Here is a 16,379-nt window from a genome sequence, read left to right as displayed (position 1 = left end):
GCTACATTTTTTCATCTGAATATTTTTAGCTCGTGCACTAAACAGCCGTTTGTCAGGCTACATCATAATCTTGAAAACTCCAGTTAGGTCAGCTGTTTTCTCTTCAAAGATCTACACAATACAATATTAAAAGTTAAATTGGATGTTTTTAACTTTTAAAGCAGGTATTACAATGGCAGTGTTCTGTGGGATATAATAAATACAGGATCATCTTGATCACCTACCACAGTCTTTCTAAGAGAAGGAAACCCCATCACATGCACTATGCCAAATAGTGCTCTCCCCACGTGAATTATTCACAAGATCACAAGATTGTTTTGGAGGATAAAAGGCCCTATGACCCATTTGGTTTCCTTGCAGAAAACCCACCCTACATCACAGCATCAAGCTGTTTTTTTTTAAAATGTCCAGTGTCCTTCCCTCAACCACACTTTCTGGTAACTGTTCCAATTGTTAATTACCCTCTTGGTAAGGGAGAAAAACTCTTGTTCTACTGTCATGGTTCATCCTAAAGTATTGATCTGAGTTTACTTTTTCAATCCTTCTAAAAAATTCGTACATTTCTATGAGGTCCCCTCTGCCTCTTCTCTTGTGACTGAAGACCCTCGCTCCCCTACCCCCATCCATGTTGGTGAGAACCTGGAAAAACAAAATCATAAATAGTGCCTGGAAAAAGTGCCTTGGGCATAAATTATGTGTCCTACTGAAATCACCATGTACATCACACCGAACCTGACCTGAAATTGCCTCAGCAAAGCAGTCGCAGTCGGTGTGGTGCTATATGGCTATTCCTAAAGGAAATGTCCCTCAGCATTGTATTCCAGTGTGAGTGTCATTTACTTTGCAATGTTTCCATTCCAGTGCTCTTAAATCATTACATCAAAACTCCTCCATGCAGATGTTGATTATTTTTACTTTTAATGATCCTCATTTTTGTTTAGTTTGTTTTTTGTGTGAATTTTATTTCATTTTCATCTCTCTCTTTCTTTTTCAGCCCATTTGACATGACTGTATTTATACTGCCATCCATTTTAACATCACCCTGCTGTACGTAATCCTGACGCTGTTCTTTCTCACGGTGATATTGTTTGTTTTGATAAATGACTTTCAATTGATGCTCTTCAAAATAGAATCACAATTTTAAAAAGTGGTAATTATTCAGAACTTCCTTTTGGTTCTTTGGATTCTTTTTTGTTATTTTTATATGAATGGTGAGCAGTGAAGACTGATTGCTTTGAACAGTTACTGAGCTGGGGAATGTGAGGAAGCGACAATAAAGTCAAAATAGCTGAAATTATTAACCCCAGGAGGCTCAAAACATCATAGTTTCAGCTACCTTGCAGCTAATATCCACAAGGTTGAAATGATACAGATTATTTTTGACAATGAATAAGGTCACGAAGAAAGACTTGGTCATTTAAATTGCATATAAGCAAGCTTCCAATGAAGAACTCAAGCTAAATAAGAATAACAAGGAAGCTTGCAAACCATTTATTGTCATATACGGAGATCTACAGAAATTGGAGGGAACCAGAAAAGACCAGTGCTGTCCTACCACCCTCAAAATAAAAAGGTTTTCTAAAAAAAATTACACAGTACTGCATATTGTATATCTCATCATTTGCATATGCCATAGAAATTCACAGCACAGAAGAAGGCCATTTGGCCCATGTGAGCATGAACATAGGAGTGTACAGGACGAGTAAAAGCCTTTGTTATTTTTGTTATTGGTTCTTAAAAATCTATAAATTGTTTTGCCAAATAGTTGTCCAAGTCCCTCATAAATTGCTGCTGCTTCCACCTTTGTGTGTAACCCATTTCACATATTCACCACTGTATGAAAAATATTGACTATTTCACCTTCTTGCTTCTGAGCTGGATTCAGTGTCCCATAGATTTTGTGACCTTGATATTATGGTTCAGTATGCACACTTTAGGATTTAAGATACTACAAAATATTCAATCATGCAGTAGAACCAACCACATAGCGCATGAGGGTCAAAGTCACAATATAGCTTCAGATGCTGCTCAATGTATTTTTTGTACTCAGAGTAAGAGTTGTGTTACTTCCTAAATTCAGTTTTTTTCTCTCTCTCTGGTTCTCATGCAGCTGAACTCTGGACATTTGTCGTTTGCTGTAAACCGAGGAACGAGTCGGACTGTGAGGCTGTTGCTGAATCAGGTTCCGTTGAACGATGGGAAGTGGCACGATCTTCAACTGGAGCTTCGAGATGTGAGGAGCGGCAGGGAGACCCGCTACATAGCAACCATCACAGTTGACTTTGGAATGTATCGGGTCAGATTTATTTATTTTTAAACTTACTTTTAAAAGTGCAGTATGCACAAGGAAGTAGATATTTTAAGTATTCTACTAAACCTGTTAAAAAGCAAACCACACATTTATAGGGCAATAGAGTTCAAATAGCTTAACAGTGGTTGAGAACTTGGCCTCATTTACACCAGCAGAAATATGGACTCGCTGAGTCAAGTGCGAACTCACAGATAAGTAGTGGTTGTTCCCCGATCTGAATTTTGAAGTGACTTTGTTCCTGTATTTTTCAGAATTCCACTAAAATCACTAGGGGCAAAGCTGTAACAGATAGGGTGGTCCTTCCCAGAATCCCAGAACTGGTGGGAAACTTACAGTGCTCTGAATGGCAAGCTATTGGTTGAACTCAGTACCTCTAACACACACTCTGAGGTTCCCAATCCTTGATTCTCACCAAACTGCACCCAACACCCTATGGAATTAAGCAACAAACAAACATGGTGTGTTACTCCAGGGAGAGACGCACATTCCATTCCAGAGCAAAGCACATTTCTATTTGTAGGTGGCGTGCATTTGTAGAAATTTATCTGGATTGGATACTCTTAAGCATGGTGGTGGGTTTCTGCATGTGTCAGAAACAAAATCTGCAAAAAAACCACCTTACTATTATTTGGCAAGTGGACATTGCAAAAGAAAACACGGTAAGTACAGATATGTGAAAACAACTTGTTTGTGGGACATTGCTGTGCGCAATTGGCTGCCGCGTTCACCCACAAATATACAGTCAATTCATGTTACAGTATATTCTGTGAAGCTCTAGAAGACGTGAAAAGCGCTATATCAAATGCAAGGATTATTATTATTATTATTATAATCACAATACTTGCAGAATATCATCAAGACATCTGTGGATAAGTAGAACATCATTTAATGCAGACAGTCTGGATATTTTAGAAATCTGTTAGTCTAGCATTCTGGACTCCAGAGCCTCTGTCAGCATCAATATAAAGTGGTATTAACCTTTTCCAACATTCATTAGTCGCCTCTTTGTGTATGCAATCAGCAGTGTAATTCTTCAATAATGTATGTTGCCTTGTTACATTTGTGATGAGAGCATGCCTACAGCTTAGTGGTTAGAGCACTGGAGTCCTGTAGTTTAGTGGTTAGAGCACTCGCCTCATAAGCGAGAGGACCTGGGTTTGATTCCCGGAGAGGGCGAAACGTTGGACAACAACAATAAAATTACATTTGTTTAGCGCCTTTTACGTTGGGAGGACTTCCCAAGGCGCTGATCAGTCAGAGTTTCGGATGCGAGCTGGTGGTCGGGATCGGGGAGGATGGAGGGCAGGAGGGGAAGCAGGGTGATCGAAAGCATGGCAAGTTTTCTTACTCCACACCCCTCTGTTCACCTAGCAGTAAGTAGGAACCCGGTTGTTAGTCGATTGGCGGATTGCTTTTCCAGAGATAATCCCTTCAAAAAATAAGTAATAATAATAATTTGGTCACTCAAACCATGACAGTTTGCGGATGCTGCTGTGTGCAATTGGTGTTGCATTTCGCCTACAAAATATACAGTTAATTCACTTTACAGTATATTCTGTGAAGAGTTTTGAGATGCCTAGAAGATGTGATAAGGCACTATATCAAATGCAAAGACTATTATTATTATGCCAATACATATAAATTCAAAGTTAGAGTAATTCCAGAATTTAAGGGACAGAGCTTGAGGGAAGACTTTTCTCTTTACATAAAAGACTGAGGGGGATGTTAATAAAATTAAGATACCTCCAGCCAGAAAATGTGGATACTTTTTTTAGCCAAAAGTGATAATAATAATAATAATAATAATAATAATATTCCTTATATATGGTCCAGCGGCTTTCACATTGGGGATGTACCAAAATGCTTCACAAAATGTATTATAAAATGCAGTGACTGTGTTTTGTAGGTGAAAGTGGCAGCCAATTTACGCACAGCAATATCCCACAAGTGACTAATTGTATTTGGGGGATTGTTAGCTAGGACAACAAGAGAAACTCCCTTCTCTTTTCAAATAGTGCTATGAAATCTTTAACATCCACCCGAACAGGTGACGGGACATTGGTTTAATGTCTTATTCGAAAGTAGGAATCTCCAACAATTCAGTTGATGTTGTCAGCTTAAACTATATGAGTTCCATGTAAATGTGGAGCTTGAATACACAACCTTATGATTCAGAGGTGAGAGTGCTACCAAATAAGCCAGGCATGATAGTATGTGATGCAACAGTAAAGTGCAAAGGGGTTCAAATAGAGTTAGATAAGCTCATATCAACTTAAAGGATTCAGAGTTGTTAGATATAGAAATAAATGCATGAAGGAACCCTGTGGGAAATTTGATGGTACCAAAATGATTCAATGGTCTACCCTGAATTTGGTAATAATATTACTTGCCTCATCAGTCCTACTTGTCCAGCTCAATCAATCAAGTTTTCTCAGTCATGCTTTTCTCACCTCCTACTTTGATTTCTCAAATGCTCGTTGATCTCCCCATTTTCTACTGTCCACAACATCCAGCTAATACAAAACTTCCCATAATGGCCATCTCCTCACCCACACCTAATTCCACGTGCCAATCACCCGTTCCTCACCAGGTTTCACCGGTTTCATGTCTCCAAAAGGATCAATCAAGAGGATCTCCAAATAAGATCCTCATCCTCAGGGAGCGGAGTTTGGTGCAGGTGGGAATGCGGGCGGCAGAGTTTTGAATGATCTGGATTTTATGGATGATAGTGGATGGGAGGCTGGCGAGAAGGGCATTAGAATAGTCCAGCTGAGAAGTGACAAAGGCATGGACCAAGGTTTCAGCGGCTTTTGGAGTGAGGTGTTGGCGGAGACCGGCGATGCGTCGGAGGTAGAAGAAACTGTGCTGGTGAGGGACTGGATGTGGAGGAGGAAGGATACTTGGGGATCGAACCTGACACCCAGGTTGCGTACGGGTTCGGAGAGTTTTAAGGGGAGTTCGGGTAGGTGGAGGAGGTGAGAGCCGTGAGATTTTTGACGTTGACGAGAGCCAAAGAGTATGGCTTCCGTCTTGTCAACGTTCAGCGGAAGGAAATTTGCGCTCATCCAGCCCCTGAGATCTGACAGGCAGGCTGACAGAACATCAGGGCACTGGGGGTCGCAAAGAGAGGTGAAAAAATAGAGTTTGGTGTCGTCCGCATACATGTGGAAATGTACCCCATGTCTGCGGATGACATCCCCAAGAGGGAGCATGTAGATCAGAAAGAGAAAGGGGCCAAGGATGGATCCTTGTGGTATCCTGCAGGTAACCGGGTGAGAGCGGGAGGAGAAGCCGTTTGTGCAGATGTACTGCTGGCGGTTTGTGAGGTAGGACTCGAACCAGGCGAGTGCGGTCCCACTGAGGTGGATGACGGAGGAAAGGCTGTGGAGGAGAATGACGTAATAGACTGTGTCGAACGCCGCGGAGAAGTACATGAGGACAAGGAGGCAGAGGGAGCCCTGATCACAGATAGAGAGGATGTCGTTTGTGACTTTCACAAGCCCAAGTCTCTGTACTGTGGGTGGAAACCAGATTGGAGGGGTTCGAAGAGGGAGAGGGAGGAGAGGTGAGCATGAAGTCGATTGTCCTCATTCTAGGACTTTTGCGAGGAAGGGCAGGTTAGAAATGGGGCAGTAGTGGCTGGGGTTTGAGGGATCTTGGGAAGGTTTTTTGAGGACGGGGGTGATGACAGCAGTTTTGAGGGGGGCAGGGACTGATCCGGAGGAGAGGGACTGGTTGATGACATCAGCCAGTAATGGGCAGAGGAGGGGGAGCTGGGTGACCAGCAAGTTGGTGGAGAGGGGGTCGAGGCAGCAGGTGGTGGGTTTCATGGAGGTGATGGTGGGTGAGAGGGAGGAGGGAGAGATGAAGAGGAAGGAATGTAGGATGGGGGTGGTGGTAGGAGCAGATGATGGGGAGGGGGACAGAGAGGGCATGGTGGTGGGTGACAAGAGGCAGGTGGATGAGGCTGCCTGGCGGATCTTGTGAATTTTAGATGAAAAGAAGTACATGACCTCCTCGCACTTGGCTTTTGATATGAAGATTGAGGAGGCCTGAGGGGGGCCATGGAGGAGGTAGTGGGTGGTGGAAAAAAGGATTTTGGGGTTGTGTTTAGCCTCCAAAATGATGTTGGAGTAGAAGGCCGTTTTTGCGCGTGTCAAAGAACGGCAGTAGCTGTGGAGATGTTCGAGCCACAGTTGAGCGGTGGACTGTCAGGCCAGTTTTCCGCCATCTCTGCTCGAGCAGCCAGGTTAGGGTTTTTAGGCGGCAGAGATAGTTGTTGTACCAGGGGGATCGGGTGGGTTTGGAGATGGTCCTGGATTTCAGGGGCATGAGGGAGTTGAGGGAATTGAGGAGAGGCGATCATGGAGCAGCTGGACGGCTGCTTCAGGATCTCCACGGGGATCTCCTAGGATAATCCTTGCATTTGATGTAGCACCATATCACATGTTAAAGCACTTCACAGGATTTTGTTATAAATTGTGGTGGTTATATATTTTCAGGCAAATTTAGCAACCAATTTCCTCATGGCAATGTCCCACAAATACCATGAAGTGAATGACCAATTTAATCAGGTATATTGTTGTTGGGGTATCATCAGAAACTCTTTCTCTTTTTGAATTTCCAAGCCAGCTGAGAATTCCATACATCCCACCTACACATGGAAATTCCAGAGATAGATTGGTGGGATGGAATGAGCACTCTCTTTCTGGAGGGTCGCATCTTGCTTACCTATTTCCAGAAAGTACAAGGTGCCAGTTGGTAAGAGCCAAGACTTGGGGACCCCAGAGTATGTGTTGGGGTACTCTTAGGAGTCTGACCAGTTAAAAATGCATTGTGTGTCATTGCTATGCATCGCTGTCTGGTAAGTCTTCCCTCTGCTTCTCCAACTGGGACCACCCTACTCATTAGGGCCTTATCTTGCAGGGTTAACATAAGATGAGTGGTATGATTCCCTGCTTCCAGTGACTGGTCTGCCCCCCCCCCCCAACTCAGTCAGGCTCCGCCACTGTTAAGCACGCCTGAGACGCTACCCTGCGGAGTGGGCAAGTGGTTGTTGTTGCCCTTCCAAGTCCTGCCAATGAACCAGGCTGGAATAGTGTGAACTCCCCTGACTCAGGAACCTGGTTAGTTCTAAGTAGACTCCGCTTAACTCCCCCACCTCAAAGAGGATAGCCACTAGTTATGTAGTCACTAGTTCTTTTTCAATAATGCAATGGGATCTTTAACATCCACCTGCACAGACAAATGGGACCTGGAATCAAGAATTGAAGTGGGAAAGTAGCCTTTTTTTTAATCCTCCAGATTTACAACATTAGAGATGTGGAAAACCATCACATTTCTCAAGAGTATCCTGACTGAGAGTTCCACATATGCCACCTAGAAGTGATAAATTTCCCCATTTGGAATGGAATACACACTTTCTTCCCCGTACCCTGGACACACCCTGTTTACCTAAGGTGTACACTTCTGGACGCACTTCATAACAGCTGTGCAGGGGCCAGTTGCACACGCAAGGTTTAAAGTAACAATTGATGACTGTTTCATTCAGCCAGTATGTTGACCTAGACATCTCTGATCTGTCCATCACAGACAAGGACATCTCAGACCACCGTCAGCACGATCAAAAAGGAAGGTCTTTACAATACAATACAAAATTACATTTGTAAAGCACCTTTCACATCAGGAGGACTTCCCAAGGCGCTGAACAGTCAGGGATTAGGATCTGAGCCAGGGGGCTTGGGATCAGGGAGGGTAGCCAAAGGCACGGTTGAAGAGGAGGGTCTTGAGGCATGTTTTGGAAGGACACAAAGGAGACAGTGAGGTGAAGAGAATGAGGGATGGAGTTCCAGAGGGTGGGAATGGAGAGGGTGATGGCCCGACCGCCGATGGTGGGGTAGGCTGGGCAGGAGACATGGAGCAGGCTGGAGCCTGCTGAGCAGAGGGAATGGACAGCTTGATAAGGGGTTAGCAGGTCAGAGAGGTAGGAGGGGCAAGGCCCTCGATGGACTTGAAGGTGAGGACGAGGATTTTGAACTCAATCCTCTGAAGAATGAGGAGCCAGTGGAGCTGAACAAGGGTGGATGTGATGGGGTCACGGAGCCTGGTGCGGGAGAAGTCACGAGCTGCAGAGTTCTGGATGACCTGGATGACTCTTTTGGATGAGGAGTTGGGAAGGCTGAGAAGCAGGATGTTGGCATAGTTGAGCCTGGATGTAATAAAGGCATGTATGAGGGTTTCGGCAGCCTGAGAGATGAGGCAGTGGCGGAGTCAGGCAATGTTGCGGAGGTGGGGTAAGGCAGAACGCGTCATGGCACGGATATGGGTGAGAAAGACAGTTGAGGGGCGAACAAGATGCCTGGGTTCCTGACTGGCTTGGTGAGGTGGAATGTGCATCCATGGATACTGATGCTGACCAGTGTCTTTAAGTGGGATTTGAAGGTGGTGAGTGCAGGAGAGCGGTAGAGAGTTCCAGAGTTTCAGAGCGTGGTGGCTGAAGGCACAGCCAACTATGGTGGAACGGAGGGCACGAGGGACAAACAGGAGGCCAGAGCCAGCTGAGCGGAGGCAACAGGTGGTGGAATGGGGGTAAGCAGGTCAGATATATAGTGAAGTGCAAGGGCATGAAGGGATTTGAAAATGAGTGAGACGATCTTGAAATCGATCCGTTCACGATTGGGAGCCAGTGGAGCCTGGCTAGGACTGGTATGATGGGGCTACAGAGTTTTGTGCGCGTGAGCGTCCGGGCAATGGAGTTTTGAATCTCCCTCACCTCTCATATCACTCTCCTCTTCTCCAAGAGCTCCATTATCTTTTTCCGACCATGGAAAGGTTTCCCCCTCCACCATGTCTCTCACAAATTCCCTCTCATCCTCAAACTTTCTCTCCCTCTGGCTTTCCACCTGTAGTTATCCAGAAGCAGCCATCAAGCTGCTAAACAATCACTTTTCCTCAACTTTCAATTCACCCCATGAAAACCAGGTCCGTTTCCAAGCCTATCCGCTCCTCCTGGTACAACAGTCACCTCTGCTTCCTCAAATCCCAAACCCGGTTGCTCAAGTGCAGAAGGCACAAAACCAGCCTCACAGTTCACTGCCAACTGTGGCTCGAACATTTTCATACCTACCGCTGCTCCCTCTTTCAAGCCAAAACCACTTTCTACTAACAGGTCATTCTCGAGACCAAAAACAACCCCAAAATCCTGTTCTCCACCACCCACCACCTGCTCTCAACGAATGGCTTCTCCTCCACCCCCCGTACTGTCTCATGTGGTGTCCCTCAGGGCTCTGTCCTCGGTCCCCTCCTCTTCACCCTCTATATGCTCCCCCTTGGTGACATCATCCGCAAACATGGGGTTAACTTCCACATGTATGCGGATGACACCCAACTCTACCTTTCCTCCTCTACTCTCAACTCCACGACCACCGATGTCCTGACAGCCTGCCTGTCCGACATCGAGTCCTGGACGAGAGACAACTTTCTTCAGCTCAACGTGCAAAAAACCGAGGCCCTCCTGATTGGCTCACGTCAGCGCCTCCGCACCTCAGGCGCTGACACCATCAGCATCCAAGGCTGCACTCTCCACCTCTCAAAGCCAGTCAGGAACCTCGGCGTTTTGTTCGACCCTGAGCTGTCCTTTCTCCCTCACATCCGCACCACAACTGGCACCGCCTTCCATCACCTCCGGAATATCGCCAGATTACGGCACTACCTCACCCCTCACGCTGCTGAAACCCTGGTTCACGCCTTTGTCACCTCAAGGCTGGACTATGGGAACTCTCTCCTCGCCGGCCTTCCCGCCACCTCCCTCCACAAGCTGCAGGTCATTCAGAACTCTGCAGCTCGTGTACTGTCCCGCACCAGGCTTCGCGATCACATCACTCCCACCCTCGCTCGCCTCCACTGGCTCCCCATCCCCAGAGGATTGATTTCAAGATCCTCATCCTCACCTACAAGGCCATTCACGGCCTTGCTCCCTCCGACCTCTCCAACCTACTATCCCCCTACCTACCTGCCCGTACCCTCCGTTCCTCTGGCTCCGGTCTGCTCCACGTCCCCCGCCCCAACCGCCCTACTAACGGTGGTCGGGCCTTCAGCCTCTCAGCCCCAGGCTCTGGAACTCCATCCCCCAGTGCCTTCGCCTTGCTTCCTCCCTTTCCTCCTTCAAGGCCGGTCTCAAAACCTTTCTCTTTGACCGTGCCTTCAGCTCCCCTCTCGACTCTCTTCCTCCTCCTCGCTCCCTCCCTTCCCTCCCCTCACCCTGACCATTTCCCCCCTGCTCGGGTCATGACCCAACTGTGCAGCGCCTTGGGACGTCCTCCTGACGTGAAAGGCGCTCTATAAATGGAATCTTGTTGTTGTTGTTGTTGTTGCTCAACGCCCCCTCTCAAGCACTCTGATCCTCACTTCAGATGTTAAATGTAAAGAGGTCTTGGACTTCTTTATCACTAAGATAGATAACATCCAACCTGGTGTTACCGAGTGTTTCGGCTGCGTCTGGGGTAAGGTACGGTCAGAGGCGAGCAATGTGGTGAAGGTGGAAGAAGGTGCTCCTGGTCAGGCACCAGATGCGGGGAAGGAAGGACAGCTGCTGGGTCAAACCTGACGCCTAGATTGCGCACCGGTTCAATAAGTCTGAGGGATAAGCTGGGGAGGTTGAGGAGGTCAGAGTCACAGGATAGAAGATGTTGACAGGAGCCAATGTGTATGACTTCAGTCTTGTTAACATTTAGTTTTTGAGGAGGGGAGTGATGAGAACAGTTTTAAGGAGGAGAAAAACAGAAGTTGACAAGAGAGACTGGTTGACTGTGTTGGCCAGCAATGGGGAGAGGAGGGGGAGTTGGGTGACCAGCAACTGGGTGGAGAAGAGTTCGAGGCAGCAGGTGGTAGGCTTTGTCTGGGAGATGGTGGTTGAGAGGGAGGTGGGATAATCGGTGCAAAGGAGTGTAGGCAGGGGGAAGTGGTAGGGGCCGCTCCGAAAAGGAGGGGCAAGGGGCAATGATTTAGCAGCTTGATGTTCATCAGGATTGCTGCAGATAAAAGTCCAGAAGAAGAAGAGATCTGGGAAGTGCGAAGGCGGACGTAGGGGAGGGGGAAGCAGCCAAGTAGCTATTTTCAATCTTTGACACGAAGAAGGCTTGATAAAGTCAGGTGCACGGAGGAGTTGATAGATGGTGGAGAACAGTACCTTGGGGTTGCCTTTGGTCGTGAATTGAGAGGCTGGATTTTTGCCATCTGTGTTTGAGGGTCCAAGTTTTAGTTTTGAGGGAGCGGAACTGACTGTTATACCAGTGTGGGGGTTTCAATTGGAGACAGACCTGGATTTCAGAGAGGCAAGGGAGTTACAGAGAGGTGATGGTTTAGCAGCTTGATGGCTGCATCAGGATCGTTGCAGATAAAAGTCCAGAAGAAGAAGAGATCTGAGGAAGAGGGATTCGGGTAGAAGCTTTCGGGTAGAAGTTCATGAGGGATTCGGGTAGAAGCTTTTTCCAAGGTTGGAAAAAGATGGTGGACGGCTTGGGTGAAGGGAGGGTGATGTGGGAGGAGAGGGGGATGAGGAAATGATCTGAGAATGCCTCGTCTGTGATGGACAGATCGGAGATGTCAAGGCCATGAGTAATAACGAGGTTGAGGAAGTGGCCACGGTTGTGGATCTATGTGGAGGTTAAGGTTTAGTGTGACGAGGAGGGCAGTGAAGTCAGAGGAGATGGGGCAAGGGGAGTTAAGGTGAAGGTTGAAATCACCCATTATGATCAGGTGTTCAGTGCAGAGGCAGAGAGGTAAGAGGAGGGAGGAGATGTCAAGGATGAAGGAACCAGGCAGTTTGGGAGGATAATAAATGAGGAGGATTTTGAATGAGAGGGAAGGATGATGCAGGGTTAAATGTTCAAAAGAGGGGAAGGAGCCGAATGAATANGGGGATAGAACGAGGGAAGTCCAGGTTTCAGTCCAGGCGGGAGATTTTGAAATGGCGTCTCTGCGCCTGGAACCTCTGCACCTGGAATATCGAAACCTCGGCCCCTCGCTGGTCACTACCACGCCCGCTCTCCCGAGGCTTCGGCCTCTTGCCGGTCACTTATCAATCAACTCCCCCTCCTCTGTCCACTGTTGGCTGACACAATCAACAAGTCCCTCTCCTCAGGCTCTGTCCCTCTCCGCTTCAAAACCACTGTCATCACTCCTCTTAAAAAAAATCTACCCTCAATCCCTCTAACATCACAAACTTCACACCCATCCCAAATCTGCCCTTCCTGGCCAAAGTTTTAGAATGAGTCGATACAAATCAACTTCGGTCATACCACTCCCTCCTCGAACCCCTCCAATCCGGTTTTCACGCTGTCCATAGCAGGGAGACAGCACTCGTCAAAGTAACAAATGATGTCCTCTTTGTCTCCCATCAATGTCTTCTCTCCTGCGAGTCTGAACTCTTCAACCTCCCCGGGCTCTCCCTCAGACTCACCGAACCATACATGACTTAGGCATCAGTTTTGATCCCCAGATCTCCTTTCTACCCCACATCCGGTCCCTCACACCTCTCTATCCAATCTGCTACCCCTCCACTCCACCACCCGCTGCCTCTGCTCGGCGTCGTGTTCGTCTGTTGTCCCCTCTGCTCCACCATCAGTGGCCACGGCTTCAGCCACTACGCCCCAAAACTCTGGAACCCTCTCTCTCAATTCCTCCACCTTGCCCCCTCCCTCCCCACTTTCAAAATCCCACACGATCAAAAAGAAAAACCTTCCTTTTTGATTGTGCTTACGGTCACCTCCCCACTCTCTCTCCCCCTGGCTCGGTGTCAGAACCTGCCACTGTCAAACACTCCGAGACACTACTCCGTGTGAAGGGCGCTATATGAATGTAAGTTGTTGTAAGCTACAGAATTCCATAAAGAAAAAGATGCAAGTATTCCATTCGAGATCAGAAGAGATAAGGAGGGCAAGAATTGCAATCGAAGAAAGATTAAGAGTGAGCCATCAAATAAGAGGTAGTGGCTATTAGTTGCATTTGTGAGAGAAAAAGAGATTGTTTGAAAAAGTTTTTTAAAAGCACATTGATTTTTATTGCATTATCAAAGGGCACGGGTGAGATCCAGGCTTAATGATTCTGGGTGAGGATAAGTAAAGTGGTTAGGGATATCATTCAATTTATAGCTTAATTCATAGATATCAAGGGCTGGATAGGACACTGTTGAAATGTACTACCAACATCTATTTATTAATTTAACTGCATCTACACCGGAAATTTGTGCATGATAACAATAATAATGGAGCACCTTATCATGTTGAAATGTCTTAGATTGCTTTGCAGGATTTTATTTTAAGGTGTAGTGATTATGATTATGGTAAGTGATAAAACAAGTCCACTCTTATCTACAAGTATTTTTCCAGACCAAGCCATTGAATAGTAATGGGAAGCATGGGGACTGGACATTATGTGCTGGAAGTATCTTTAAGTTTAGCAAACAAGGGGATGTTGGATATGCTTTAGGTGTGACCAGATGTTAACACAATCAGATTTTCAGAAACCTGCTATGTGGTTAAATTACCCCAGCATATAATATTGTAAGCCATGTGCTTATTTTGCTTTGCTGTCATGAATGCTTTTAGTTTGTTAACATATTGAAAGGTGCATGCTATGTATATTTTTTGTTACATTGAAACAATAATTTGTTCTGAGCTTTTAGGACATTTACCAGGCCTGGGGGAAATAGATGATATGACCTTTTTTGACTATCTCCCTCTTTTCCTCCCTTGAACTCCTTCCCAACTTCCCCCCTCCAGTATTTTATATGCTGGGCAGGGCAACAGCACCAGTGTTTCATTCCTGACCACAAGGTCATGGGTTCATACATTTAAAATTACTTATCACTCTAAACTGCTTGCCTCACATGGAGGTGGGAATTGCATCTCATTAGACTTTAGGTGTAGGAAAAAAAACTGAGTGATTCATCCCATTATCCCCCAGATGATTGTGTAGCTGCATGGATGGAGATTGTGCCATAACCCCTAGCCTGCACTATCCTGCACTCTGTCTTGGAGAATAGTGTATTGTGTGAATGTGATGAAGGAGAATAGAAAATACATCTGTTTTTCTAATAAAAAGAAACTTCCTAATGATCTGTTATTGAATTCATAGTAACTGTACCAGCAGGAACCTGACAAAAGATTTTTTCCAACTGCCTATTTTAACTTCACTGTGGAATTAATGCTGCTGCAGTTTTGATTGAATTCTGTTGTTGTTGCTAGGATACAGTTGTTGTTGGGAATGAACTACATGGCCTGATGTTGAAGCATCTTCAGATTGGTGGGATTTTAAGAGCTGGCGAGGTGCAGAATGGATTGGACGGTTGCATTCAGGTAAACGGGACACTGCAATACCGCCAGTGGCTTCCAGGATTTGCTTAGTTCATTATGAAGAATGTTGCAACCCCACGCCTCCCCCGGCACCCCCAGGTCACCCTAAGATTGTGGAATCATAGAAATTACAGCATAAAGCATGGCCTTTCATCCATTGGGTTTATACTGATGCTAACTCATCCAGTCTGATCTTAATTTCTACCTCTTTCATTCCACCTTTTCATGTTGTTCCTTTTCAATAGTTTAGCCAGTTGCCACGATCTATGGGAGTTGCAACATTTCCACGTTCAACGACAGTCCAAACGGTGTTTTCCCTTTTGGTTTGTTGTTTTTACAATATCCTCCCCCTCAGTTGTTGCTGGAAACAGTTCCACATTGATCTCTCCAGGACTTTGCTCATTTTGGGGGTTCTTGTGAGGTTAGCCTGAGTAAGGGAGGGCTTTTCTATCCTGGCTGTGTTACTACTGATCAGGAAATGCTCAAAATCAGGGGTCAACTTATTGAACTATGTTTTTCCCCTCTCTGCAGGGTATGCGTCTTGGTGAAACATCAATTGGAATTGCAATACCAAAGCCAAGTCGCACTATGAATGTGGAACCAGGCTGTAACGTCGCTGATTCATGTGACTCCAGCTTGTGTTCAACTAACAGCTACTGCAGTGATGAATGGCAAACCTTCTCTTGTGTCTGTGAGCCAGGTACTGTTTGCAGAAGTCGGGGAAATGTTGGCTAGGGGAGAGGGAGGGAAAGAAATAGTAATGTGGCATATGAATAATACTAAACCTTTGTTTTTTTATACTGTTGTACATTATTCACCATTGGTGATTCACCTTCATAGATGGTGTACACATAGTGATTGTACCTCAGCTGATAGTTGATTGATTGCATTTCACTAGACCCCAGACAAAGGGGTTAATATTTTCGCATGAAATATCCGTTTGGATGGGTGAGTGACAAATAGTTTCCTTTTAGTATTAGTTTGATGCAGCCTTCTTACAAAAATATTTCTTTTATGCTACAAGTTTGCCTTCAGAGGCAAGGCAGTGGATTATAAAGTGAGCCTATAGTTAATTGTCCAGATAGACTTCATCAAATGTAGTTATCAATCTAATCTTTTGTTTGTCAAAAAAGAGCATAATGGCATGGTCATAGGGTATTTAATAATGTTTTCATGTTCAGGTTATTATGGTGAATCCTGTATGGATGCCTGTCAGCTGAACCCATGTGAAAATGAGTCAATTTGCCGTCGCAGGCCCAGTTCCTCCCACGGATACATGTGTGACTGTGGAGAGAACCATTTTGGCCAGTATTGTGAACACAGGTAAGAAAAATTGGGGGGAAATTTGTCCGAGCAATCGTACTCTATGAGTTTTTCCAGTCACATAGAACCATCATAGAATTATACAGCACAGAAGGAAGCTATTTAGCCCGTCGTGTCTATGCCTACTCTTTGAAAAGAGCTATCCAATCCAATCCCACTCCTCTGCGCTCTCCCCATAGCCCTGCAAACTTGTCCTCCCCAAATGATTATCTACTTCTCTCTTAAAAGTTGTTATTGAATCGGCTTCCATCACGCTTTCAGGCAATGCATTCCAGATGCGAACAAGTCGCTGTGTGAAAAAAATTCTCCTCACCTTCCCTCTGTTTCTTTTAACAACTGTTTGAAATCAATGTTCTTGGGTTACCGAGCCACCCGCCAGTGGAAATAGTTTC

At 45.8% G+C, this 16,379-nt stretch overlaps 1 protein-coding gene across 1 annotated transcript in view; it reads left to right on the top strand.

Annotated features, from left to right (window-relative positions):
* celsr3 (cadherin, EGF LAG seven-pass G-type receptor 3) overlaps positions 1 to 16,379 on the top strand; it is a 208,750-nt gene that overhangs the window by 112,713 nt on the left and 79,658 nt on the right. The window contains 4 exon segments of the mRNA XM_007890243.2: positions 2,111 to 2,296; positions 14,557 to 14,667; positions 15,196 to 15,364; positions 15,846 to 15,987. Coding sequence (XP_007888434.2) covers positions 2,111 to 2,296; positions 14,557 to 14,667; positions 15,196 to 15,364; positions 15,846 to 15,987 — 608 coding nt within the window.

The sequence above is a fragment of the Callorhinchus milii genome, unplaced genomic scaffold (genome assembly GCF_018977255.1).
Source record: "Callorhinchus milii isolate IMCB2004 unplaced genomic scaffold, IMCB_Cmil_1.0 Scaffold12, whole genome shotgun sequence".
NCBI classification, from domain to species: Eukaryota; Metazoa; Chordata; class Chondrichthyes; order Chimaeriformes; family Callorhinchidae; genus Callorhinchus; species Callorhinchus milii.
The sequence above is the reverse complement of the archived record's forward strand: the minus strand, read 5'-3'. Positions and strand labels throughout refer to the sequence as shown.